Source organism: Drosophila mojavensis, unplaced genomic scaffold (genome assembly GCF_018153725.1).
Source record: "Drosophila mojavensis isolate 15081-1352.22 unplaced genomic scaffold, ASM1815372v1 contig_49, whole genome shotgun sequence".
Classification (NCBI taxonomy): Eukaryota; Metazoa; Arthropoda; class Insecta; order Diptera; family Drosophilidae; genus Drosophila; species Drosophila mojavensis.
The window spans coordinates 1,371,938-1,397,181 of NW_025318872.1; the positions used below are offsets into that span (position 1 = coordinate 1,371,938).

Here is a 25,244-nt window from a genome sequence, read left to right on the forward strand (position 1 = left end):
TCGATAGCAGCTTGAATAGTTCGTATGAATTTTTCTTATAAACTTTTATTGCTTTAAATATAACTCATAATTTACAAATGAGTTTTAAAGAGCTTAATTATAAATTTAACGATATCTTCGATTCGACTCGACTTGATTCGACGCGTCTTTTTGTATAAAAAGAAGATAATAACCAATAACATGAACATATCTGTTGTGTCGACGCGTCTTTGAACTTAAGAGGTTGTATATGGTTCTGGGAAGGCAACAACAAATAACTTTGTCATGCACAAAAATGCCATGCTGCTTTTGCTGTTTGGTTCGCTTCAAAATGCTCGAAATGTTTTAAATGCTTTCAATTTTTGTTTTGTGATTTTAATTTCAATTGATTTGCGTAACATTATGAGTTTCTACAAATAAATACTTAATTTCGGCATTGCTTTTTTCAGATGAACGCCTATGGTAATAATCATTAGTTATGGATTTATGGAACTACAAGAACTACGAGCTTTATTGCAGAGGTGTTTTGGTTCGTTGTTTTCTTTTTTCTCTATCAATCAAGCAATTCAGCGAGAGTTAGGTACATGGATGTATATATATACATATATATATAACAATCAGTCGTTTCACAGACATCGATGACAACTATTGAGGAGAGTTAAGGAACAGAGAAGAATAAGTAAAGAATACATTGGTCCAGTAGTATCATGTTCCCATTCAAATAGACTGCATTTTTGAGCTTATATATTTGTATGTTGCCAATTCAGGAATATATAAGGATTTTGATAAATTATAATAATTATTTAATAGGAACTAAATAAAATGGGCCTCAGTAAAAATCTGTTAACACAACTAAAAAAAAAAATTGAAGATAGAACAAGTAAGAAGGCTCTAGTCGAGACTGCTCGACTAGGAGATACCCTGAACCCTCTAAGCTGATATTCTAATCATTCTGCATTTTTATGCACACATACACACACATGCATCCACACGCACGCATAAGCCTGCGCTCTGCTAACTGCGCAGTAAGCAGCGACTGCGCTTGGGCTGCGCTGCAGTGCACTATGGGGAATTTTGCCGTTTTTCGGGTATTTAGTCATTTTTGCGAAGTATGAAAATTTATAATTTTTTTATGTTAACATCTTAATAAAACTCCAAACTTTAAGGTACTGTACCCAAAATGTTGAATAACAGTCCACTGTTAAGCCTAACAGCTGTTAAAGTCAGCTGTTATCTTCGAAAAGCATTTGCCTTCAGCTTACAATTTGTGTTAGCCGATTTTCAAATCATCGTTATTCAATGACCAGACATTATTTTTGAGAAATTTAAAAAGGATATGAATTTTTAGGGCTTCTACTATGCGTTGGCTTAAAAACCAATTGATGTTTGAACTTATTTTAATCATTTATTGTATAATTAGCAAATGTTGTCAAATTTCATTTCTTGTAAATAAAATTAAACTTTGCAAAGACATATAAAACAGCCACCAGGGCGCACCAGTGTAATTCCAATTGCATGTTATAGAGTAATCAATTGGGATCTTAGTGCCTTTGTCTCAATGTGCACTTTTGCGCACAACCGGCGCAAATCAATTTTTAGCAGGTGACTATGAGCTGACCTGTGTGATATTTGGCTCAATGAAAAAGGCAACTCTAACCAAGAAATAGTAATTGTGATTTTGAAACTAAATAAGACTAATATTGATTCAACTTATAAATGATATTAAAAAAGCAAAAGCCGCTTTTTTTGCCAAAATATAAATTACAAATGGAAGAAATGCAGCAGGAACAAAAACTAGCTGACAACTATGAATGACTGCCTATGACAGCAAATGTTTATAAAAATAATTGTTCATTTGAGGCAGATTATGGAAAGTACTGTTCATCCTGTAGGCTTTTTTTGGTAAGGAAGCGTCTGATTTGCCCAACCAGGTCTATAAATCAGACAAATTTCATCACGAATGAGAGAAGGATAGCAGAATCCATCATTTCGCTGATGGTTTTTAACAGTGGATACATCTGATCAGATTATTTCTTCGGCAAATCTTTAGAAACGAGTTTAAAAGCATAAAGGTCGCTGTCTAATGAAGTTGTACGTCTTGTATTATGTAAAGTTGAAGGCACAATTAAATCAGTTGAAGAACACGAAGTTTTTTTAGCGGATCAATATTTCGGTCTGATCTGGAACTCGAAACTGAAGAAAACTCATTTCGATTTTATGAAAGCTCGATAGTTTTCAATTAAAATTATTATTTTAAAGTATTAACAAGCTAAATTCTTAAAAAAAAAAAAAAATTTTTAATACAAAATTTTAATAAATTTTTTTTGGGTGGGCGGTGACACGCCCATTTTTCTAAAATATATTTCTGATGGTATACATATTAATAATACAAAAACCGGATCAAAAAATCTGGCTTAGTTTTTAAGTTATTAATTAATACCCGATAATTTGGATTTTTCCCCATAGTGCAGTGTGGGCAATATTATGAGAATTTATTTGTTGAAAAATTTCTTTTGTAGACATAAGATCTTAATGAAACTTTCAGAGTGTAATCATATGATGAATATGTGTGTACATTCCAAAGCACAAGTCTCTAGTACTTGAAATGCAAATTTGGGGCGAAGGGGGCGTGGTATCCAAAATCTGTAAATTACAAAATCTTTGTTTCCATTAACTTAATATACAACGCAAATTTGAAGACTCCAGGTCTAAAAATGTTCAAATTAGGCTGAAAAAACAATGCCGATTTTTCGATTATTCGCGATAAAAAAGTTATCGGATGAATTATCGAAAAAATAAAGCAAACTCGTACTGCGTATGGTACACACGAGTATGCATGCCAAATTTCAGCTCTCTAGCTCTTATAACTTCTGAGATCGACGCACTCATACGGACGGACGGACGGACGGACGGACGGACAGACGGACAGGGCTATATCAACTCAGCTCGTCGCGCTGATCAAGAATATATATACTTTATGGGGTCTGCCACGCCTCCTTCTGCCCGTTACATACTTTTTCACAAAACCATTATACCCTGATTTCCCATTTTCAATGGGTTCAGGGTATAAAAATGAAGAAGCAACTAAATTAAACTCGGTATAGCTTAAACAGCAGCTTCAAATGTTTTAGCACAATTTACGTTTGTACATTCAATTTCTAAGAGATTATGAGATAGATAAACGGTTTTATGGCTTTGCTTATTCAAAGAATTTATCTTTGCCCTTGTTCAGTTTTTATGAATGACGAATGACAAAGGAGTGAATGGGAATGAGCGTCTTTGTATCATAGAGAGAAGCGCAGAAAAAAGATAAGTTTCAGTGCCAGTTATTAAGTAAACTCTAACCTCTCTCAGATATTTTAGATATACCGATTGTAAGTACTTTGGTATATAAATATGTTATAATAACTTATTTATTACGCTTCTCTCAACTGTAAATGCTGACGAAATTTTATGTTTCAATCTCTAAATATGCAAATTGAGATAGGTAATATTACTTTATCTTTGATTATTTACAAGAATAGAAATACTGGCAATATTTTGTATTTATATTTTCTCTATTGAATTTAGATGAGGTATTCGTATGTGTCTAGCCTTAGCGGATGATCTACAAATGTATATGTATATCATAAGTGTATGGATAATGGAAGATATGGAATGTTGCTAAATATGAGATTGAATATACATATTTTGTATATCCAAAGGTTCTCTTTCAGATAATTATGGATATTTTTGGTGGTTGTTGTTGTTGGTTGATTCTTGGTGATATTGTTTACCAATGCTCTGGTATGAACGATCCCGTCGCCAGGGCAGGATCAGTTCGGCCGCTGTGGGTCCAACTGGTGGATCGGGCGAGTCTAGTTCTGGCTGAGGACCGTCCTCAAGTTTGGGCGCATAGTGCTGAACGATGCGCGCTTTAGATGCATCAAAACCGGGCAGGTTTTGTATATGCGCTATCAGAGAGTTATTATTGGCGCGATCCGAGTCAGCTAATATACGGATATACGGATATATCGAGCAACATATTGGTATGTCAAATCAAATGAAATTGGATAGGCATAAAATAGGGATAAAAAAAAAATATATATAGAGATATTGTCGTTATAGCTTTTAGTTTATTTATTTTAGGTACTAGCCAAAGATTACGCGTTTAAGGGCGAATTTAGGTGTTGAAAAAAAAAAAAAAAAAAAAAAAATATATATATATACATATATCAAAAAGGTTTGTCAAAAGCTTTGGCTCTAGAGTTGATCTGTTATAATTTAAGTCGGTTCATGTGTCACTAAAGTTTGGGATAGTATAAAAAATTAGATTTTAACAGCGAAACAACATCAGCTACTAGATATAATAAACAACTAGAGCAAATTGTACAAAATGTTCATAGCCTTCCGAAACTATTTTTACTGTACTTTAAGCAGTTGTGTTGGACTGTGTAATATCATATAGTTCAAGTCTGGCGTAAGGCCCATTTCGATATAGAATCAAATGAAATACTTGATGGCATTTTTGTGTAGTCAGTTGTTCAGATTGAAAACGAAAAAACTGAGAAACATTGAAATCATAACTCTTATAAGGCAATGCAATGGCCCGGCCACCAATAACCCTATATTGCATATCGCTTACAAGAATTAGTTGACGATTAATGACATATATATGAAACATATAGAAGCAAATGGAACTTACGTGATGATTTGGCTGTAAATGTTAGACCATCGTCCCAATCGTCGCTGGGTCCAATGACATTGATCTCATTCGGATTCTGTTGGCAATCCTCGGCTGTTTCATTAAGCACATCGTTAATATAGTCTTTAGATGATATAATATCACAAGATTATATATATCATGGATGGAGTTGTTAAATACAAAATGGGTTTGTTTTTAGCGAGTGCGTATGGTCAGTGTTGTTAAATGTGCAAAACAAAGGTTTTTTTTAAACATTTTTTTTTAGTTTCGACCAATTGTTTTTTGTTGGTAGACATCGGGAAGGATAGCGTGTGTCGTAGAAGGAAGACAAAAAAAGAAGATTTTTTGGGTATTTAAAATTAGTAACCAATTGTTCTTTAACGAATTTAAAATAATATATATATTAATAACAAAACGTGATGCATTATGTAAGAAAGGGTTCGTAAAATTGATAGATGAAAAAATGTACTATAAAGTTGAAATATTTTTGCATTATATTTTACGAGCCCTCCGCATGCTTATTAGAAATGCATAAAAAACTTAAATATAATGAGGTGCAGGATATGTATAGTTAGACTTGGATAAATTGTATTTATGTTGATCAAATTATAAAAATCGAAATAAACTCTACTTAAATGTTCAGATTTATCTGGGACACAGCTACAGTCCAGATAATCAACTGATAATTTTCAATTTTGATTATAACTCTCTACAGATGCTACTATAAATTGGAGGAATTAGTTTGTTTTCATTGTTTTTTAAATATTTAATTTCTGTATTCATTTAGCGGCATTTACCTATGTCTAATCTACGATATTTGTTAAGTGAATTGTGAGTATGTCTTTTTCTGTAAGATTTTTTGCGTGAATGGTTTGAACTCGGATGCGTATTCGTACCATTGGAGAGCCGCTTCGCTGTGCCGTTCTGCTGGAAATCAGGGAAGGAGACATGATTCTGTTTAACATTCTCCTTGGTCTCCTGCAGAAATAAGTATATATTAAATTCAAATTTACAACATTAAAACAAAGATCTCTCCTTACCTTATTGCTGGCGCCACGTTTGCTGCGCTTGTGATGTTTGCGATCGTTGAACATGCGACGGAAATTCATTTGCATTTTATAATTGACCTAAAATGATATATGCATAGAAATCATATTCGTTAAATATAGATGTGAGACAGTACTCTATAGGTGCTCTCAGAGATTTGTCAAAGTGTTTTCATGAACTCACCTGTGTGGACAAATCTCTGTCATCTACTGCGTGTCGGCTATAACTAAGACGACGGTGCTGTAAGGAATATGACGAAAGCACATTTAATGCAAGATCAGACATATACGAACATGTAGTGTTCTTAAGTGATATATGTATATATATATAGAATTCGTTAAAAGGATTAACTAGCGTCGGGGCAATGCTCAACATTTATTTCACACAAAGAAAAATTTATTATTTTAATTTGCTGAGAACTAACAAAAACGGCAATTGATTACGGTGTAAAAAGGTCGCATAACATTTGTACAGATTATTTATAGAGATTATATCATCTGAATAATACATTTATATATATTTATATAGTTATCAAGGACGGTGCATTTGGGTTAACTTCGGTTCAGCCGAAACATGAATACTCTTTCCAATAATAAACGCGTACGCAGCATACATATTTTCACATATTTTTTATATAATAAAACAAATAAATATAGAATATATTATATAATATTATATATTCTTATGTCACTCAGCTATGGCGGCAAGTTTGAATATTCCATTTTTTTTATAACTTTCACGCTTGCAATTGTTTTGGCTTTGAGAACCTAACATGGGTGTAAACTTTTTGTCAAAATTAGACCCTAATAATGTCCTATATTTCGCAGGCCTTTAATGCTTTTTTCTGTTTCTAAAAAGAACCATAAAAAGGCCATAACAATTATTATACATCGATTGAAGGGGACAAAAGAGATAAATATTGAACAGACCTCATACATATTCATTTGTTTCAAGCCATAATTTATATTTTGAAAAGAGTATACAGATATATAATATTAGAAGGATATAAATTGCAACACAACAAATATGATTATATGTGAATATTTATATATATATATTACTAAACAGTGAGTGTTATAAGTATCTTGCAAAAGTGGAAGGTTAATCATATTATTTTCGTAAGTGAAAAAGTGATAAAAAAAAATAAAATAAAATACAATAAAAATGTTTGTGCCTTTACACTGAATTGAGTAAGGGGTTCGACTCCGGTGTCCAATTTATTTTAAAAGACTTTCAATTAAATAACAAATTTTGTTAACGAAATTTGAAATACTATGGTAAAAATAATCTAATAAAAAATGTTAAGTATTTGTTCTATTAAAAAAAAATTTTAAATATATATATTTTGTTTAATTTTACACATCTTCTAATTTATCAAAAATCTTTTAAAATTGTTTATAATAAGAAAATATTTAAAGATTTCTATATCTATTTTACTTAGATTCTATCAGAATCACTTTTATATTCTTTTGAGTCTATCTATATCTAACCACCTTTACTTTTAGCACGTTTCATGTACAATGAATGTAAAACTTTTATAAAATAAAAATAACACTAAAAATAAAATATCAAATTTGATTTTAGAGAATTATCAAGTTGGATTTAAGTATACATATATGTACATATGTATATTTATATAAAATGTGACAATTATTTTTGTCATTAAGAGAAAAATTGTTTATAAATACGATTATTTAAGGACTGTTTTTTGCACTTGTTTTCATATAGACACCAATTAAAATACATAAAGATAATTACTAGAAACTGTTGATTAGTTAATTAGTATAATTAATATTATTAATTATATGCATTACAAAAACGTTTTGCGGTCATTAGTACAGACTCACAAAGAGTGTAACATATACAGAAAAAAATTTGTTTTAATTGAAATTGTTATAGAAATTTGTTAAGTAAACGAAACTAAAAATGAAACATAAAACTCTTAAATCAGTTTGAACCAATTTATTCGTACCATTTGTATGGAAGCCTTTCATTGCGAAAATATTTGAATATTTTTGTACAGTTTCGTAAATAATTTTCAAAGCACACAAAAATTTGAAGTAGTTTTTGGATATATATTTTTTGTTTTTTTTGTTTTTGATTTAGTTGAATACGTGACGTTGACGAGAAGTTGAAGTCGAAGTTGAGTTCGTAACAACGGGAAGAAATCAAACAAACGATTAATTACAAATATATCTAAATATATAGATATAATCAGCATATGTAAATAGAGAGTATGTGTGAGAGATAGATAAATATAGATATTTATATATATTAAGAGAGAGAAAGAGAGCGAGAGAGAGAGATAGAGAGAAGCGTGTCTCAAAACCAAATGCCCAAAAAGGAAACTAAGGTGAAAGCATAATATACAAATACGTCTACTAGGCGTCAAGTATTTTTGGTGAGATCGATTAGAATCGTGATATATATATCATATATTGGATTAGCATTTAAGAACTTGGGCTGTGTGTGTGTGTCTATATGTGTATGTGAAAATGCTATAAGGTAGATAGTAGTAGTCGATAAAACTGGTACTGCTATATCATAGAAAACCAAACAAAAATCGATTATTATGCTGAAATGCTGAATGCTGTTCTTTCATTATCGGTATACATACCCTTCGATAGGGCTTTAGTTCTTCGGCGAGCAAGTGATGTATCTTGGCATCAGTCAAATCCTTTTTCGATGGATTATAGTCCAGTTCAGCCATGTCGAGGTTGTGGGAGCACGAGTTATCCAGATTTGTTAAGCTTGGACTGTGCGAATCAAGAGATTAGAAGGCAATAAAATAAAGTTCTTATATGTATGTACATATAACACTACCAAGTATTAACTAAAAATACAGATAAACGAATTTTAGATATGCAAAAGTAATATATAGAGAATAATCGTGTAAGAGTGAGAGAGAGAGAGAGAGAGACAGAAGTATTACTGAGTGTACAAATTAGGAGCCAATCAAATTTTTTGTGCTGTTCATGCTAAGAAAGGACTACAAAAGTTTTGTTGTTTAATTTGTTGCATACATGCATTGTACTGCTATTGTTATCGTTATCGATTATTGTTTATCGATTATCCAAAATTCGTTTACCAGGTGGTGTATATGGTTGGCGGTGCCCACCTGCCACCAATATAATTATTGGTATAATTCCTAAACAGTGCACTCATCGACTCGGTGCCCGTCATCTGGCCAATAGTCGAGGGATTGCGACGCATCACCTCCATGGCATCGCGCATGGTCAGCTTGGAGTATGTCTCAATAATCTTTGGTTCAGCGCCCTGCAGAGTAAAACAGAAAGAGAGATAGAGCGAGAGAGAGTTTAGATAAATCCAGATATAATCTGGTTAGGATTATTTTATTCGATACCTACCTTCAGATCTCTGATCAGCAGTGGGCGTATGAAGCGATTGTCGAAACGCTTGAACTTATCACGCACATTGTAGTTGCCTGTCTTGCCCACAATATCCTCAATGCCAGCCATCAAGTGGTCCATGAACTAAAGAAATAAACAAAATAATTAGTGTAGATTAGCTAGGTTTCATCAGGAGTATAAATATATATCCTTCATAAAAATAACATTTATAACTACCAGCTAAATAATTAACATGCATGTCCCACTTACACGTTCGTGTATGCGTTCGTTCATGGAGGGTTTGCGTTTGTTGGCTCGCTTCACATTTAGTATCTTGACGAGCGGCTTTATGGTGATGCCTTGCAGAAACACCGTAAAGTAGATCACAGCTATGGTTGTGGTCACAAACATATTCTTATGCTTGACCACCTTCTCATCGACGAGCAGCACGAGAGCAAAGGCAACAGCGCCACGTAGACCGCCATACGACATGACGAACTGATCCACCCGCGACAATTTGTGCAGTCGAAAACGATTGGCAATGGCCGACAGTATAATCACACCTGCGCAGGTATAGAATGATTACAGCAATGGACATTTGGAAGGGTAAATGGTTCACCCACCGATAACACGAAAAACGGAGCAGAAGGTAATGGTTAGCACCACAAACCACGTATTCCACACGTGCATATTATTGACTGTCGCCACGCCTAGGAACATAAAGATAATTGTCTCCGCCGAGCTGGATAACATTTTCAGGGCATATTTAACGGTCGTGTGCGATTTCTGAGAGATATTCGATTCCACATAGTTCTTCATTGTAATGCCACAAAAGGTAATGCTGCACAATAGAGCGAGAGAGAGAGAGAAACAGAGAGAAACAGAGAGAGGGAGAAAAAGAGAAATGCAGAAATATTGAATTATATTAATATTTATATTAGTTTTATTTAGATCACACTTACGCCAGAATACCGCTCATATGAAAGATTTCCGCATTTAGATACGCCAGATAGGCCATAACAAATATAAATATGGGCTCTATGACACGCACATGATCCGTAAATCGTGTTACCAGACCGGTTAGGAAGCCCCAAATGATGCCTGAGTAGGGAAAATAAACAAAATACAAATAGAATATGAATTGAATAAGGATATAAAAACATATTTGAATATAAATCTAGATATAACAGACATACAGTATAACTTAAAATGGGATTAAAATCCTAGAAATATCCGCAGGGCTCTAGATGTCTCCTAAGCGCACTCCTATATGTTTATTATATATATACTATACATCAATATATAATATACATCAATCTGAATATGCATTTATAATGAAATACAGCTGTGTGAATATGTCTTCATTCTATGCATACATTTATAGTATATATTCGATACTTTCAACTTATGTATATATTACCTATGGCAGTTCCTCCCAGAGCCACAACGAAAAAGGAGCCAACGCCGCTGGCAATGTCCTGCGCCATTATGTGCGGCAATCCAATTTCGTTATAGACTTCCATCATGTGGTACATGACAACCTGCAAGAGCATATCAAACGAATGTATATAGTATAGCCAGCTAGTAACAATCGGTAGTTGCATATTGAGAGGAACTGCTTCGTGGCTTAAACGATGATTTGATGGGCTTGTAAAAGCTTCAGGCGAATCACCCAATAAAAGCAACTGTACTTACCGTAACGGCATCGTTTAGCAGGGACTCGCCGAAGACAACAATGTAGAGGATCTCGTTGACGTGTATTTCCTCGAAGACGGCAAGGACGGCAACCGGATCCACGGCGGAAATAAGCGACGCAAACAGAAAGACATCCAATAGCTTGGGCGTCTCATCGCCAAAGATGCCCATCACGCCACACGCATAAAGCGAGCCACCTGCAATGCAAGGACGGGCATGAATCTCTGCACTCAGCTATTGCTATTCTCTTCTTTCTTTTATACCCTGAACCCATTGAAAATGGGAAATCAGGGTATAATGCTTTTGTGAAAAAGTATGTAACGAGCAAAAGGAGGCGTGACTGACCCCACAAAGTATTTATATTCTTGATCAGCGTGAGGAGCTGAGTCGATATAGCCCTGTCCGTCTGTCCGTCCGTTCGTCCGTAAGAGTGCGTCGATCTCAGAAGTTATAAGAACTAGAGAGCTGGCATGCATTCTCGTGTGTACCATACGCAGTACAAGTTTATCATATTTTTAAGATAACTCGTCCGATAACTTTTTTATCGAGAATAATCGAAAAATCGACATGGTTTTTTTCAGCCTAATTTAAGCGCTTTTAGACCTAGAGACTTCAGATTTACTGTCTATATACAGTTGATCGATACAAAGATTATGTAATTTACAGATTTTTGATACCACGCCCCCTTCGCCGCCAATCTGTAAAAGTTGCATTTGTAAAATTTGCATTTGAAGTACTAGAGACTTGTGCTTTGGATTAAGAATGTATGTCTACAAAAGAAATTATTCAACAAGTAAATTCTTATAATATTGCCCACACTGCAGCGCAGCCCAAGCGCAATCGCTGCTAACTGCGCAGTCGGCAGAGCGCGTGATTACACGTGTATGTGGATGCGTATGTATGCATGTGTGTTTAAAGAAGTGCAGAATGCGTAGAATATCAGCTTAGAGGGTTCAGGGTATCTCCTAGTCGAGCAGTCTCGACTAGAGCCTTCTTACTTGTTTAATTTATTGCATTGCCAGTTGCAAACGTCAGCACGTGTGCGCACACTTAATTAAACTGAGTTCTTCTAATGCAATTGAAATGGGAATACGCTGTATTAATATTGGGTTATTTGATGAGATAATGCACTGGTTTAATTTAAAGCAATCAATAATTGGAGAGCAGTATTTTGTGAAAGGGCAGGAACAGCTAGTTGCAGTTATTAATAACAAGGAGCAGGAGTAGTAATAGTAGTAATCTGGTTTTAATAAGGCAGTAGGAGGAAAAGTAAAGGATGCGTTGCGGCTCTGCAGAAAAATTAATAGCAGCATATACTTAGAAGTATATATGTATATAGCAGTAGAAATACAGACAGTTGGTGTAGAATAATACTCGAAAAAGACCGTGCAAAACAACCTCTACAAATCAGCAATGAAAATCTTAAATTTGAACTTGAGTTTCAATGTTGGTCATATCTAACATTTGTAACAATATCTAGCAGCTTTGTATATCAGTAGAAACCCTGGTAGCACCAACAGTAAAATACTTGCAAAAGTGCGCGTAATAAAATCTCAACAAGACACCAACAAAAATCTTAAATTTCAACTTACTCCAGGAAACACTACATTTAATATGAGTTTCAGTGTGGGTTTTATCTAACATTTGTCAACATTTACGTGTAACAAAGTCTCTCAGATCTGTAAATATTTGCTTATATTTTATCAAAATCACTTTGTGGGGATGTGAGCCAACCGAGCGTGCCTTCATCATTAAATCTCGTTTCCTCAAAAATTACCCTAGATACAGGCATGTATCTGTATCTGTGTACCTGTATCTGTGTATGTGTCTATCTATGTGTATATACATGCACACATTCACAACAATCACGTGCGGTGCCACATTTGGCATAAATCACGTCTAAACGGTCATCTACAACTGTTCCCACCCCCCCACAACCCCGTGCAGTCACTCTCCGTTCCATGCTCATATTGCCCTGCCCTTGGACAACAATGTTTGTTGCTCGCGTGCCATAAATTTCGATGTGTGTGTAACAAGCGTGTCGCCACTGTAATGTGTTCTAAGTAATGCTCCATATATGTATGTATCCAGTAAATTTGCTGGCTTTGTCGGCGTGTAAAAATTGCAATTGAAATATTGAAAGTTAACGCTACGCTGGCTGCACTGACATCATATTATTAATTTTATATTCTGGTTTTAGAAGCTATATAAATTAATATTGATATTTAATGAGCAAATAAAAATATGAATATCTCTCTATCATCAATAGTTAATATTTACTTGGCAACGCTCATTCACTTTGAATTTCCAAATGTCTTTTACCAAGCGAAAAGCTGAATTGATAATTTGGGAATGATTGGAAAAGTTTTCTGATTTTTAATAGTTCAAAGTTAACCTATGAGAAACTATTTAAATATGCACATATAAAGTCTCTGCTTTGCTGAGAAATGTTATAATAGTTTTATTCTGATCAATATTTTATCTATCCAACATTGTAACTATCCCAAAGTACCCCAAGATTCCTCTACTCAAACTATCTAAGTTTTTCGTTAGGCTCCAGGAGAGGGCAAATGAATTGAGCTTTCGCGCGTAATGGATGAGTGTGATCCACCATCAAGTGGCTGAACAACCACTTCAATTTCAACACACTTAACGGTCGCGTTCCACTCAATTGGCGGCACAGATGCGATAACGATGACGATGACGATGACGCAACTTCAATGGAAATCAATTCATTGGATACGCTTACCAATTGTGGCCACATTGAAGATGGTGCCGACGACGGCCATTAGCAGGATGGTGCCCAGGTTGTCGAAGAACATGCGATTCGGCATAAAGTAGCCCGCATCCAGAATTATCGGCGGCAGCATGTAGAAGAAGAACGTGTTCGGCGTGAGTGGGGAAACGGCAACATCCGTGCAAAAGTAGAGCACAACGCCTATTACCACGCCCACGACAATCAGCAGGCAGGATTCCGGAAATATCAGATGCAACTTGGGTGTCATGTGAAAACCTGAAATGGAAAGAGAGAAAACAAATATAAGTTTAAAATTCCAAAAAAAAAAAAAGAAAACTTGACATGGGCTTTACAATACTCATGAATTTGCATATGTACATATCAGAGTAGTTGGGGCGTTGACGAGGGCGTGGCTTACAAATACATTTGCTGAAGTTACACTGACTATAAAAAACGAGACAATAGCCATTTCCATTTCAACAAAGGCCCATTTAAATGGAAATTTCGCCATCAGACCCCCTTCCATATACCTCGCAAATATACACTTTGTTTATTGTAGATTTCTGTATTTGGGTCAATGGCTATACTGATGACTATACTACTATATAGTACACTCTGCTACATAAAACAAGACAAGAGTTGTAGTTTAGTAAAAAATTATTACAGACATAATTTAAAATCAAATATATTCCATTATATTTTATATATCTCAAATTATTTTCATTCTAATTAATGATTAGATTTGAATATTATTTATTATTATCAAGACGAATGCAGAATATACCCTCTATGAAAGTTTCTATTACTAGTTTTCTTTATTATAGTAAATATATATAGAGTAAATAGACCACTTTTCTGGCTGTCTATGTAGTAAAGTTTCTAATCCATAAATATCGTTCTCTCTATTAAAAATCTATGTAGAACCCGTGGATTGCAATTTCCCCAAGCATTTAATTAACTTTTACATAATTTTGGCGTCATTTTGAAAGTGTTTCTTATAAGCATTTAAGTGGCTCTGGTCACTTGTGGCACTTTCCAATGCGGAGCAGCGGGGAGTTGTCCATAAAAAGAGGCTAACAATGGGTGGGTGGGTGAGGGGTTCGGCTTTGTTGCTGCGTGTGCCTTTCGGGCGCATATTTGATGGCCTTCAGCAAATGGACTTTTGTGCAAAACCGAATAAAATATTAAAAAAAAAAAAAAAAAACAACAAAAAAAACAGTCAAGGTTTGAATCGGCTGCAAGAGCAAGCCAAGCAGATAACAAAGTCAAGAGCGCGATGGGGTCAACGGGCGGGAGGTGCGGTAGGTCGGCATCGAGATTGCAGCCAAAATGGTTTATGCAATCAGTAAATTGTTGCTCCTGGGGCAGATGCTGCGGCTACGGGTTGAGGGTTGGCGCAGGGATTGCATTACATTTTTTTTTTTGGGTTGCTTTTTAGGGGGCAGTGTCAAGGTTTTCGTTATGCTTGTTGCGCACTTGGCTGGCGCTTATGCAATGTCCTTCAGCTGGGACAGGGCTGCATACCCACACATCAATACAGGCACTCACACACACCCACACACACACAGTCTCACACACACCCACGCTTACAATTTGACGTAAATCTGCATGTCAGTGACAGCGGTAGAGCCGACGTTATATAAAACATATTGATTTTGCTGGCCTGGCAACCACTGCCTGCCTACAACCACGCCCCCACACACACAGCAACTAGAGTTACATCTTATATACATATGTATATATGGGTATATTGTAGGTACTAAGCATATATACTTACCGATTTTGGCAATGCTCGCTGACAGTATCCAAATGCCAATTATGAACGGCGTCTTGACCCGTGCAAAATCCACTTGGGAGAGCGGATAGCGTTCCGTGTGATGATGTCCCTCCTCTTCCTCATCGTCGAGCGACACATCGAACAGGTCCTTCTCGCCGTGAGCGTCTGCTTTCAGGTGTGCGGCATTGGGAAGAGGCAGAGGTGGCGGGAGCGCCGTTGACGCAGCCAACGACGACGACGTCGTTGTCGTCTGTGCCAGCTAAACGTGTTGGGGCGAAAGGATATAAGCATAAATGTAATCATTGGCCAGGGCGCCACTGTAATTGAGTCGCTTTTATCAGGTCGAATTCGATACACATGTCGGTAATTGTCCATAAATAAAGTCAAATAATGTCGAAAGGACTTTATCGAACAGCTAGACAGTTAATTGAAGGGTGGTTCATCCAACGGAAAAATTCATGAATGGAATTCTTATAAATCATTTATCATATGTCGCTTGATATTTCAGTTCACGATATATTGTAATAGGTCAGTGCCGTTATTTTCTTTTATTTTTCAGACTCAAATTTATATAAACCACTAAAGTTTCTTATATTCCATTTAATTTTTATAATTTCTGTATCACATTCTAATCCCTCTTATTTCACAACATCAAATACATTTATCTTTGTGTCACTCAACTAACTAACTTAGTGGAACAATCAGCAAAAGTAATCCCTGTCATATTACAAACTACATTTATCTCTTAAGTCTGCGACAGTCATATCTATCATAGACTATATCTTCAGTCGGTTGTCCGTCCATTCAGTCTGTCAGCAATTGACGTCAGCCGACACATTTGTTATTAACTCATGACATAAGGCATTTCCAGCGTTTTGCAATGCTTCAACTTGGCCAATTATCATAATTAAAGCAATTTTTTTTTTTTTTTTTTTTGCGCAGTTGTTGAATAGGGCAAGCCTGAGGACTTTATGCCAAAGAAATCAGCCAATGTAACTAATTAAATTTTTATTATTTAAAAAATTCAGGACAATTTCCGACGGAAATGAGAAACCTTTAACTGGCCTACTCGAAGGGAATCGAAGTTATTTAAGTAGGCCAGTTAAAGGTTTCTCATACTCCATTACATTTAATTGACAGCACTCAGAATCCTATTGAAATCAATTTAAAAGCAGTTGGAATCAAATGGCAGCTCATAAATTATAAATGACTTGATTTCATGCGGTAGGAATGAGGGAAACACCAAAGTTAAAATGAAGCAAGGTAAGTTAAACAGCAGCAATTGAATTGAAGGATATGGATGGGGATAATTGTGATTTGTAGTTAAGCTAAGAATTTTATATACACTAAAATTTATATAAAATATAAAATGATGTCTTCGACAATTATGAATTCCTAATTAAATAAAGAGCGTTTGGCGAGTCTTCGAGATTCTGATAAATGGAGAATAAATATTCTAATCACTATCAAAGTGGAAAAGTACTTGAAAAGCTTATGAGGAATCCTGCAAAGGGTCCTTAATCAGTTAAATGAAAAAATTAACAGATTAAATGGATAGTAATGTTGGCAAGCTGCTAAGCCAACAAAGGCGATAAAGGATACTCTGTTTGATCCCTAATCCTGAGAAATAAATGTGTATTGCTTTGTTTTACAATAAATATTTATTTTATTTGTGCTGTTGAAAAAAGTTTTATTTTTAACCAGAATTTAGGATCATTCAGAGTACTTTTTATTTCCTTTAATTGGAGACAATAATCTCAAGAATAATGACAGATAGTTGAACATAAAAAATTTAAAAAAAGAAAAATATACTATTTTAATTAAAAATTTATTTAAATCGGCAGTGAATCGACCAAACCTCTCTGATAATAATAACAATCCGATATTCTAGGATAACCCCAAATGTATAAAAAAAAGTATTGAAACTTACATTTAACTGTGGGAGGGAATCCGCCGGCTTCATAGTGGAGCTGGAGCTGGAACTGGAACTGGAGCTGCTGGCTGCACTCATATTGGGACGCGCCTCGATGCTGCCCAAGAGCAAACAAATGCCGCATAACAGAAGCAACAGTTGCCGCTGCCAGCTGCTGCTGTCACTGTATTTACACATTTTTGTGGCTGCTGATGGCTGCTCACTCGGTGGTGCGATTGCTGGTGGTGCAGCCAAGTGGTGCACGCTTTGATTTCGAGCCATTCGATTCACTGCCTGGCAAGCTGTTCTCTCGCGCAATTGACTTTTTATAGTACCAAGGCGATAACTGGAATTGGAATCGGCGCTGCGCGTGTGAGTGGGAGTAGGAGTGGGAGGAGCTGCTGTGCTTGTGCAGCTGCTCCAGCAGGCGCGGCGGGCGAGGTTCATTTGTTGCTGCAACGCTGGCGTCGCACTGTCGTAATCCTTTTCCGTCCGGCCACTCATGCTCCGGCCTTTTGTTGTTGATTTATGTTGTTTACGACTTGAACTCGGTATACGGCAGAGTTATTGATTTCTGCGGGCATAATATACACTATGTGTGTATGTGTGTTTACTTGGCGTGTGTGTGGGTGTGTTGTGCTTTCCTATACCGTTTCTTGCCGCCTAGTTGAACTCAATTTGGCGAGTGTCTGTAAGTAGAAGATTAAACAAAATGTCAAACGAGTTTGCTTAAGCGACTCGTGGGTCCTTCTACAAATACATATATATAATATATATGTGTATGTACATATACATTATATATTAAGGACATTATTTTGCTAAACAACGGCAGCCAGAAGTTCCTGGAATCCTTGAATTCATTCACAAATGTAACTTCACTCTATGTACATCTACAAAAATTCCTAACAGCTAAATCACTTCATTTATATTTCAAGCACGTTTCCTACCTAACCTATCCTAATCGACTTGCTTATCTATGGCAATAGCCTATCGACCGACCTGCCGCAATAACCAACTTAAACTGGTTAAATCCCAGTAAATTCACTTAGCATGAAAACTTCCACATTTAAAGCGGATCTTTTCACAGAGAACACCAAAAGGCAAACCAATCAATAAAAAAATGCCAAACAATAAGAAAATGTGCTAAAATCACGCAGAGCCAAAAGTACAACCAATTCATTCTCTCGCTCTTTGTGTACTTAAGCATATATACATATATATATAGATATATGTAGGTATGTATAAGTATATCAGATTTCAATTGTAATCAAATTTACTGTTCGTTTTCAGCTGCAAGAAATGGAAGTGAAAGCCAAGACTGAAATGACTGAGATATCGTATATCCATATATAAAGAAATACAATCTTGGGGATGGCTTATGATTTATCAGATAGAGGCTTAAATATGGATATTCCGTGCTGAGCGAATATTGGGGAAAAGTTCTAAGGAGAGGAAATACTTTTATTAAAGTACTTAAATTTTCTCTAACTTTTAAAATGAAAACTAAAAACTTTCTTTAAAACTGACATGCACTGTTTTTATGCTATTTAAAGAAATATAATTCTCATATATATGTTAAAAATAATATTTTTCTTGAATTTTTGAAAACGTGAATCTTTTTACGTATTACGATCAATGGAAAATTGATGTAAATAAAATTGATATAAAAATTTTCGAACAAATTAGGCAATAAGTATTAAAATATAGTATTGTAAAGAACATATTACAGCCCCAATGAATGATATTTCTGTTAAGTTAGTCCAAAGTTGAGTAACATTTTTTACACACCTCTAAATTTTTGAATTTCCATTGTTAATTGACAATGTGACGTTGGGCGCTAATCGTATCGCAAGTATTCCACTTGAAGATGCTGAAAATCTTATTTGCAGATGTCGAGTAAATATTTGAACTTTTAACTGGATAGATCCAGTGCACTTAGCGCCATGACAGACCATGCTAATTGCCGTTATAATACAAGTAAAAAATTAAACAAATTAAAGTCTTTTCGTTTCTCATAGATGCTGATAGCGAGAGATTTAAATTGGACGCAAAATAGCTGCTGATAGCAGACAATTACCGCTATCAACACGCGCTTCCATTACAGTCGCTTATCCATCAAGTCGCCGCCACAGACAGATAAAGCGCGAAAGATCGTATAACTAGAATACTATGTGCCACAGTAATTGATGCATCGACTGGCTGCAGTCAAGTGCAATGACGAGATGCGCTCATTTGAAGGGCAACATCGAGTGACAAAGCCTCCCGCTGTGGACCCCTTCAGCCCAACATTTATGGAATTTTTATCAATTGAAAGAGGAATTTGTTTGCAAAAATATTACAGTTGTTTACTTTTCTGAGTGTTGCTCGTCAAATATGATTTATTATTGTCGCCACAGTCAAGTGATAAGCTATAGTTTATGGGTATACGGGGGCTAATTATATCTCATAATCTTTGGACCCACATTTAATTGGCTATAAATTCATCTTAAGTATATACAAATATAGACCAAATGAATCTTTTTGATAGCTCTATCTTTTTCCAAAATGTTTATACTCAAGAAAACAAGATGGTTGCAAGCGAATACTTGGTTGGCTTGGGCCTTAAACCTGACGCTCAGGGTATCTTCCAGTCGGAAATTCCTTACTAGAACATTCTTATTGGTGTGCTAATCAAAAAGCATTTCCATAATGTAAAGCTTTAATGTTAATTATATATATCGTATATCGATATGGGTCTGCCTCTATGTTAAGTGTCAATCGATTTCATTTGAAGTCTTTATGTTAATTGCCTATCGTTTAAGTCTGACTTCAGTTGGCGGTGGATTTCTTTGAGTAAAGTAGACTTTCTTCCGGATTGAAAACAAAAAGAAGTAAAGCAAAAAGTGTTGTAACAAATTATTTTATTTTGATTCATATATCATATCAAATATAAAATATAGATTTCTAAAATATTTTCATCTCAAATGAACATTCAAACCAGAATTTGAGTCTGATTCTAGTTGTCAAAGTCTCAATTGGAGTGCTACAACGAGGTCTTTTATATCTCAATTAAGTGAAATGAAAATTTCGCTAACTCGTGGACTGTCTTTGAAACGTAGTAATCAATCCCGAAATACGATATGGAATATGAAATCAATATACGTCAAAAACTTTCCGTTTACATTGAGCAAACCTGCCCCCTCTTCAGATTATAGTTCCTGTTTCCAATTTAAACAATAGTCGCGTGCGTCACAGTGCCATCGGCGTATTCTAAATTGATTTACCCCCCAAGTCAATTCAGAACCAACTGAAAACATTTTCAAGCTCAGTGACTTCTATGCAAACGTTAACCAACCACTTAATCGCCTTAGAGCGGTAATCAAAGGCGCTAAACGGCTTATGGTTAACTTAATAATTCAACAAGAGAATTCAGTATAACATTAATTCATTTCAGATGGAACTAATTGCATTCAATTAAATAGTTTAAGAGCATAAGAGACCAGAGTAAACAATATTGTTAACTAGAATTTCAGCAATTCAAAAAGGACCTTAAATTTATTAAGTGGTCATGAGCGCATAGCAAGGATGTTTGCAAACGGAGGGAATTATGTAACACAGTGGGTAAAGGCCACACAACACACAAAAACTGTGACCTTGACAGCCAAGCGTAAGTGTATCCATGAAATGCCTACAAATTTCAACTAGAAAATTATTGTCAAGCGCTATAAAAATATTGCTTTAAAAAGTTCCAATTTATTTGCTTTAAGCTTAATCGGCTTTAATTATTAAGCACAATAGAAATACATAAATAAGAACGTTTTAGCCGGGCGCAATCGACTGCATAATACTCCAGATCCATTTTCCGATTTGCTACGCTATATATAATTAGCTAAATTTTGTAGTTTCTAGCTGTAAAATCGTACACTATACAATTTTATCCGATTTGCCATGCCTCCTTCACTATATCTCTTTGAACTTTCAGAGAAACGGGCAGCAAGACGGGCATTGCACAAACCCAATATACTCAAAGACTTTTCTGAATGAGTTTCCGAAATAATTTTCATAAAGTTAGCTTTTGGTATATAAATATTGACTGCTGTCGATAATAATTTATGGAATTATGATCTGTGATGTGGCACCTGGGGGCAGTACTTGAGCGCTAAATGGAATTGACGTATCCGTTCAACTGTTGAATATTAACTTTGACTTTTCGTTTTTGCATTCACATTTGTTTTGCTTTTTTTCAGTTTTCATATAAATTGTAAATATTTTTGAACAGAATTTAGGGGTCTGTGGCCGTTGGCCATGCGTCCAGACTGCGTCAAATTCAAGTTCAGGTTTGAAATGGCAAAAAAGAAAACATTTAAAGGTCAGGCGAGAAAGTGGGTTATATATAGTTGCTAGATACTCTGTACTGAGAGAGCGATAAGAGAGTATAATAGAAATTTGTTACTATATGATCAAGTTTTATTTCGATAAATTGAGTAATTGTGTATTGAATCTGAGACGATCTGCTCATCTTTAAGGCTAATTTTTAGACAGTGGAACAGACGTATCTGAAACTGAAAATTATACCTATACATCGAATCTATTCGTATTTCGTATAAATATTTTTTCTTGTGTCTCACTTACAAATTTTAAAATATACAATTTCTTTATCTAATCAATTTGGTAGTTATTGCCTTTCTTAGATACTTAACGGCTCTAGGGTATACAAAAAGCAATTTTAATATTCAAAACGCCATTTGTTTATGGCCAATAGACGGATTTATTTTTTGGACGCCTACCAAGAAAATGTTTGTCTTTGTGGCAGCAAAAAAAATAGATATTCAAAATGCATTTCAGAAATGCATTCGACTGCACATACTATATGCCGCAGCTGTGTGTTACTATATGAACAGATCGATAAATAAATATATGCATATGAATTAAAAGCCAAATTCAAATGAAGCACACTTTGACCTTAGGGCCAGGCCGAATCGATAGCCACACGCGCAGAGACAATTACGATGTGTTGCTCTGGCTGGGCATGCAATAGTTTTCCCCCACATTTATAATAATGGTAATAATAATAATAATAATGTGATTAATTTCCAAGCAAATCATTGTAAAGATGCAAAACTGCAACAAGCATCAGCAAATTCTCAATACATGCAGCCCCATACATATAACCGGTTGCGGGCGGATTATGAACCAGTTCAATGTAGCTCTCCAGCCAAGATGGCAAAGTTCCGCTACGGAACTTGGTCAAAATGAAGCACTGCAGCTGCCAACAAACACAAATTTTTAGTGAAATTCAATTTGAAAAACAATTTCTATATGCCTGGCGTGTTTATGTGCACTGAATTCAACCTAGAAATGCGCGGAAAGTCTAGACTGAGTGCTCGAAATTGCAATAGACATTAATATAATATTTATACATTTTTTAAACATTTTATTTTTATATTAAATAAAATATTTTAATTTAGTTCAAAACGTAACTCATGCAACATTTTCTCTCAGTGTATGTAAATATATTTTATCATTCGAAGGCATTCAGTCAAACTTCCGTTCTCCGCAACATTTGAACAACTGAACTTTCTGGCTTCAAGAAGGGATTCGTTGCCCTGGAGATGGAAAAGGTCATAAAATGACTATTCAAAGCAATTAAATTTTATTTATCCTTGACTAGGTATAAAGTGGCACGCAGCTAAGACAAAGGTTGGTTTATTTTTAATTCTAATAGATAAGAAAAAACAATTCGTTCTACGCTTGAATATATAGATCTATATATTGTAATTTGTATTTCATTTATTTATGTTTATTCTTTATTCTATTTATTTTTCTTATAATTTTTCATATACACACATTCAATTTCGTTTGTTTATCAAAAAATCTATAAACACAGTTATCGATGAGGAATTTTTTTTTAACATATCTTGATTAAATGTTTTATAGAGATGAGAGCAATTTTTTTAATACCCTTCCAGGGAAAGAAATTTGATTATGTATTCAAGTATTCAACTCTTAACCCTTTTGCCTCCTCCCAATTTTCTGAAATTTTTAAATTACTTTCCCTAATGATAATGTTCAACTGCCTTATTGATAAACTCGGTAAGTTAAAATTCCAAATTTTCTCTACCCAAAATTTTGACCTTGACGGCGGTAAAAAAAGGTGTCCAAAAGCATGTCATATAAATGACTCAAAAGACCGCAACAACAACAGCAGCAGGAGCTGCCAAAATGTGTCTCACAAATCACCGCAAAATCATTTAACGGCCCGACGACAGAGCTTCGGGTGTAGTGTAAGGACAATATCCCACAGAGTGACAAGTGAGCTAAGCCCAAGCTGGAAAAGAGAGAAAAGAAAGAAAAAAATTCTTCGACTTCCGAAATTGCCCTTTGGCTATTGAGTTGCCTCGTAATTGGTTTACTGTTAGCAAAACACGCATATTTATGGCCAAAAATTGGGCAAACAGCAAGTGGTCTTATGAGACAATATATTGATTAATACATTAAGCCAAATCGTTTACTTGGATTTGTCTATTTCCCATCTCAAAAATAAGTCAAATATATCTATATTATTCCAACTCAACCAATTTTGTGGACAATTTTCTAGTTTTTGCCAGACTATGATGAGCTCATATATTTATGATATCAAACGTGATTTAATTATGAGCTTTAAAACCAATTTGATAGCAAATTGATATTTATTTTATATCTTTTTTTGTTTTTTGTTCTTTGTTATTTTGTTTTTTTTTTTTTTTTTTTTTTTTTTTGTTTTTGGGAATACCTCAACTAAATTGAACTGCCTTAAGTATAAGTAATATAGGACTTACATATGAATAGATATTATGGGAATTACAATATTGATAGCGGGTACCAATTCATCATAAATCAAATGCTTTGTCCGACATACTTGCGTAATATAATTATGGAAAGTGTTATCGTGGCTTTTGTTATTATTTCTGATTTATTTATTTCTAGAATTTAATGTGGTCAGCATTTTACACTGAAAATGTCGCAAGAAATGTGGGGCTCAACGGGAATTACAATCGATAACAAAATACAGTGCTACACCAATTTCAAAGTAAATAATTTGTTTTTATCGAAAAACAAATTTGATTGAATGACTTTTTAATGATAAAATTAGATTTTGTGCAACGCTTTGTACTTTGACAATTGATTTTTATATCAAATGTACAAACATATGGTCCATAAAATTTGTAATTAGGTGTAAGCGAAAGCTTTAGTCCACTTTAATATTCTGCAGGTATTAATAAAAGACGTGGAAGTTGTGGTCTTCCGACTGTAAAATTCTGTAGAATATAATACCATCTCCAATAGACTTTGCTATATCACCTTCACATTTTATCTGGGAGTGAAATGGAAGAGTATTTAATTTTTATAAATTAGAAAAAAATATTATGCAAAACCCAATACACTCTTCTCTCTCTTCTCTCATGATTTATCCGAATATTTTAATTAAGAACATATTTCTATTGTATGCATTTTTTGACAAATTTGTAGGCTAAAACTGCGCCCTAGCAGGAGTCCACTGTACATGGCAACCCAAACGGAACTCAACAGCTGCAACCCCGACACGATCAGAGACCTTGCAGCAGCTAATATACCTGGAAATAGGCAGGGGAGTTTTTTTTTTCTATTTTGTATTTTGGTATAGGTCGTCTGTGAACTGTTGGCGGCGGCGCTCGGCGGCTCGGCAGCTCGGTTTCTGTTATCAGTGGGAGAACAACAATGTCGCAAAGAAATCAATGCAAATGACCGGAATAAAAATATTTTGGAATGCGAAACACAGTTTCCAGCAAAAAAAAAAAAAAAAATGAGGAACAGTGTAGCGAATTGAGAGAGAGACTGGGAGAACGACAGAGAGTAGAGAGAGAGAAACAGCAACAAGAAAGTGTGGAAAGCATAAAAAAAACAGACTATACAAATATTTAGGTGAACGAATTCATTACAGTTCGAAAAGAAAATTATGAAAAATATCTATAAATATACACAAAGAAATATGTGAGTAAATATATTTCACAAAATGTCACTAACAAATTAAAAAGTGGAAATAAAAATTGATTCTTGAACAACGC

General features: G+C 34.9%; 1 protein-coding gene and 1 long non-coding RNA gene across 26 annotated transcripts in view; one reads left to right on the plus strand and one right to left on the minus strand.

Moving 5' to 3' along the window:
• The window catches only part of LOC6577872 (sodium/hydrogen exchanger 3), a 32,082-nt gene that overhangs the window by 6,503 nt on the left and 335 nt on the right, over positions 1 to 25,244 (minus strand). For 3 of the 24 annotated variants that reach the window (XM_044009310.1, XM_044009315.1, XM_044009317.1), the window contains exons 1-17: positions 17,200 to 17,785; positions 15,270 to 15,528; positions 13,505 to 13,768; positions 10,756 to 10,952; positions 10,481 to 10,601; positions 10,023 to 10,161; positions 9,684 to 9,901; positions 9,331 to 9,623; positions 9,079 to 9,204; positions 8,799 to 8,986; positions 8,328 to 8,466; positions 7,683 to 7,697; positions 5,894 to 5,950; positions 5,704 to 5,790; positions 5,461 to 5,641; positions 4,664 to 4,786; positions 3,756 to 3,968 (exon numbers count right to left, since the gene is read on the minus strand). In XM_044009310.1, the coding sequence (XP_043865245.1) occupies positions 3,756 to 3,968; positions 4,664 to 4,786; positions 5,461 to 5,641; positions 5,704 to 5,790; positions 5,894 to 5,950; positions 7,683 to 7,697; positions 8,328 to 8,466; positions 8,799 to 8,986; positions 9,079 to 9,204; positions 9,331 to 9,623; positions 9,684 to 9,901; positions 10,023 to 10,161; positions 10,481 to 10,601; positions 10,756 to 10,952; positions 13,505 to 13,768; positions 15,270 to 15,528; positions 17,200 to 17,685 (3,106 nt within the window). In that variant the 5' untranslated portion in view covers positions 17,686 to 17,785. Of the gene's footprint in view, positions 1 to 3,755; positions 3,969 to 4,663; positions 4,787 to 5,460; positions 5,642 to 5,703; positions 5,791 to 5,893; positions 5,951 to 7,682; positions 7,698 to 8,327; positions 8,467 to 8,798; positions 8,987 to 9,078; positions 9,205 to 9,330; positions 9,624 to 9,683; positions 9,902 to 10,022; positions 10,162 to 10,480; positions 10,602 to 10,755; positions 10,953 to 13,504; positions 13,769 to 15,269; positions 15,529 to 17,199; positions 17,871 to 25,244 lie in introns of those variants that run through there. The other 21 variants (XM_044009306.1, XM_044009305.1, XM_032729459.2 and 18 more) reach the window with 16 other exon arrangements.
• Positions 19,108 to 24,988, plus strand: LOC116803997. 2 transcript variants are annotated; one of them, XR_006357383.1, is made up of 3 exons: positions 19,108 to 20,051; positions 22,692 to 22,860; positions 24,670 to 24,988. It is a non-coding gene; the product is annotated as an uncharacterized LOC116803997 (long non-coding RNA). The 2 variants fall into 2 exon arrangements; XR_004364043.2 differs by lacking the exon at positions 19,108 to 20,051 and adding an exon at positions 20,064 to 20,827 and having other exon boundaries at positions 21,143 to 22,860.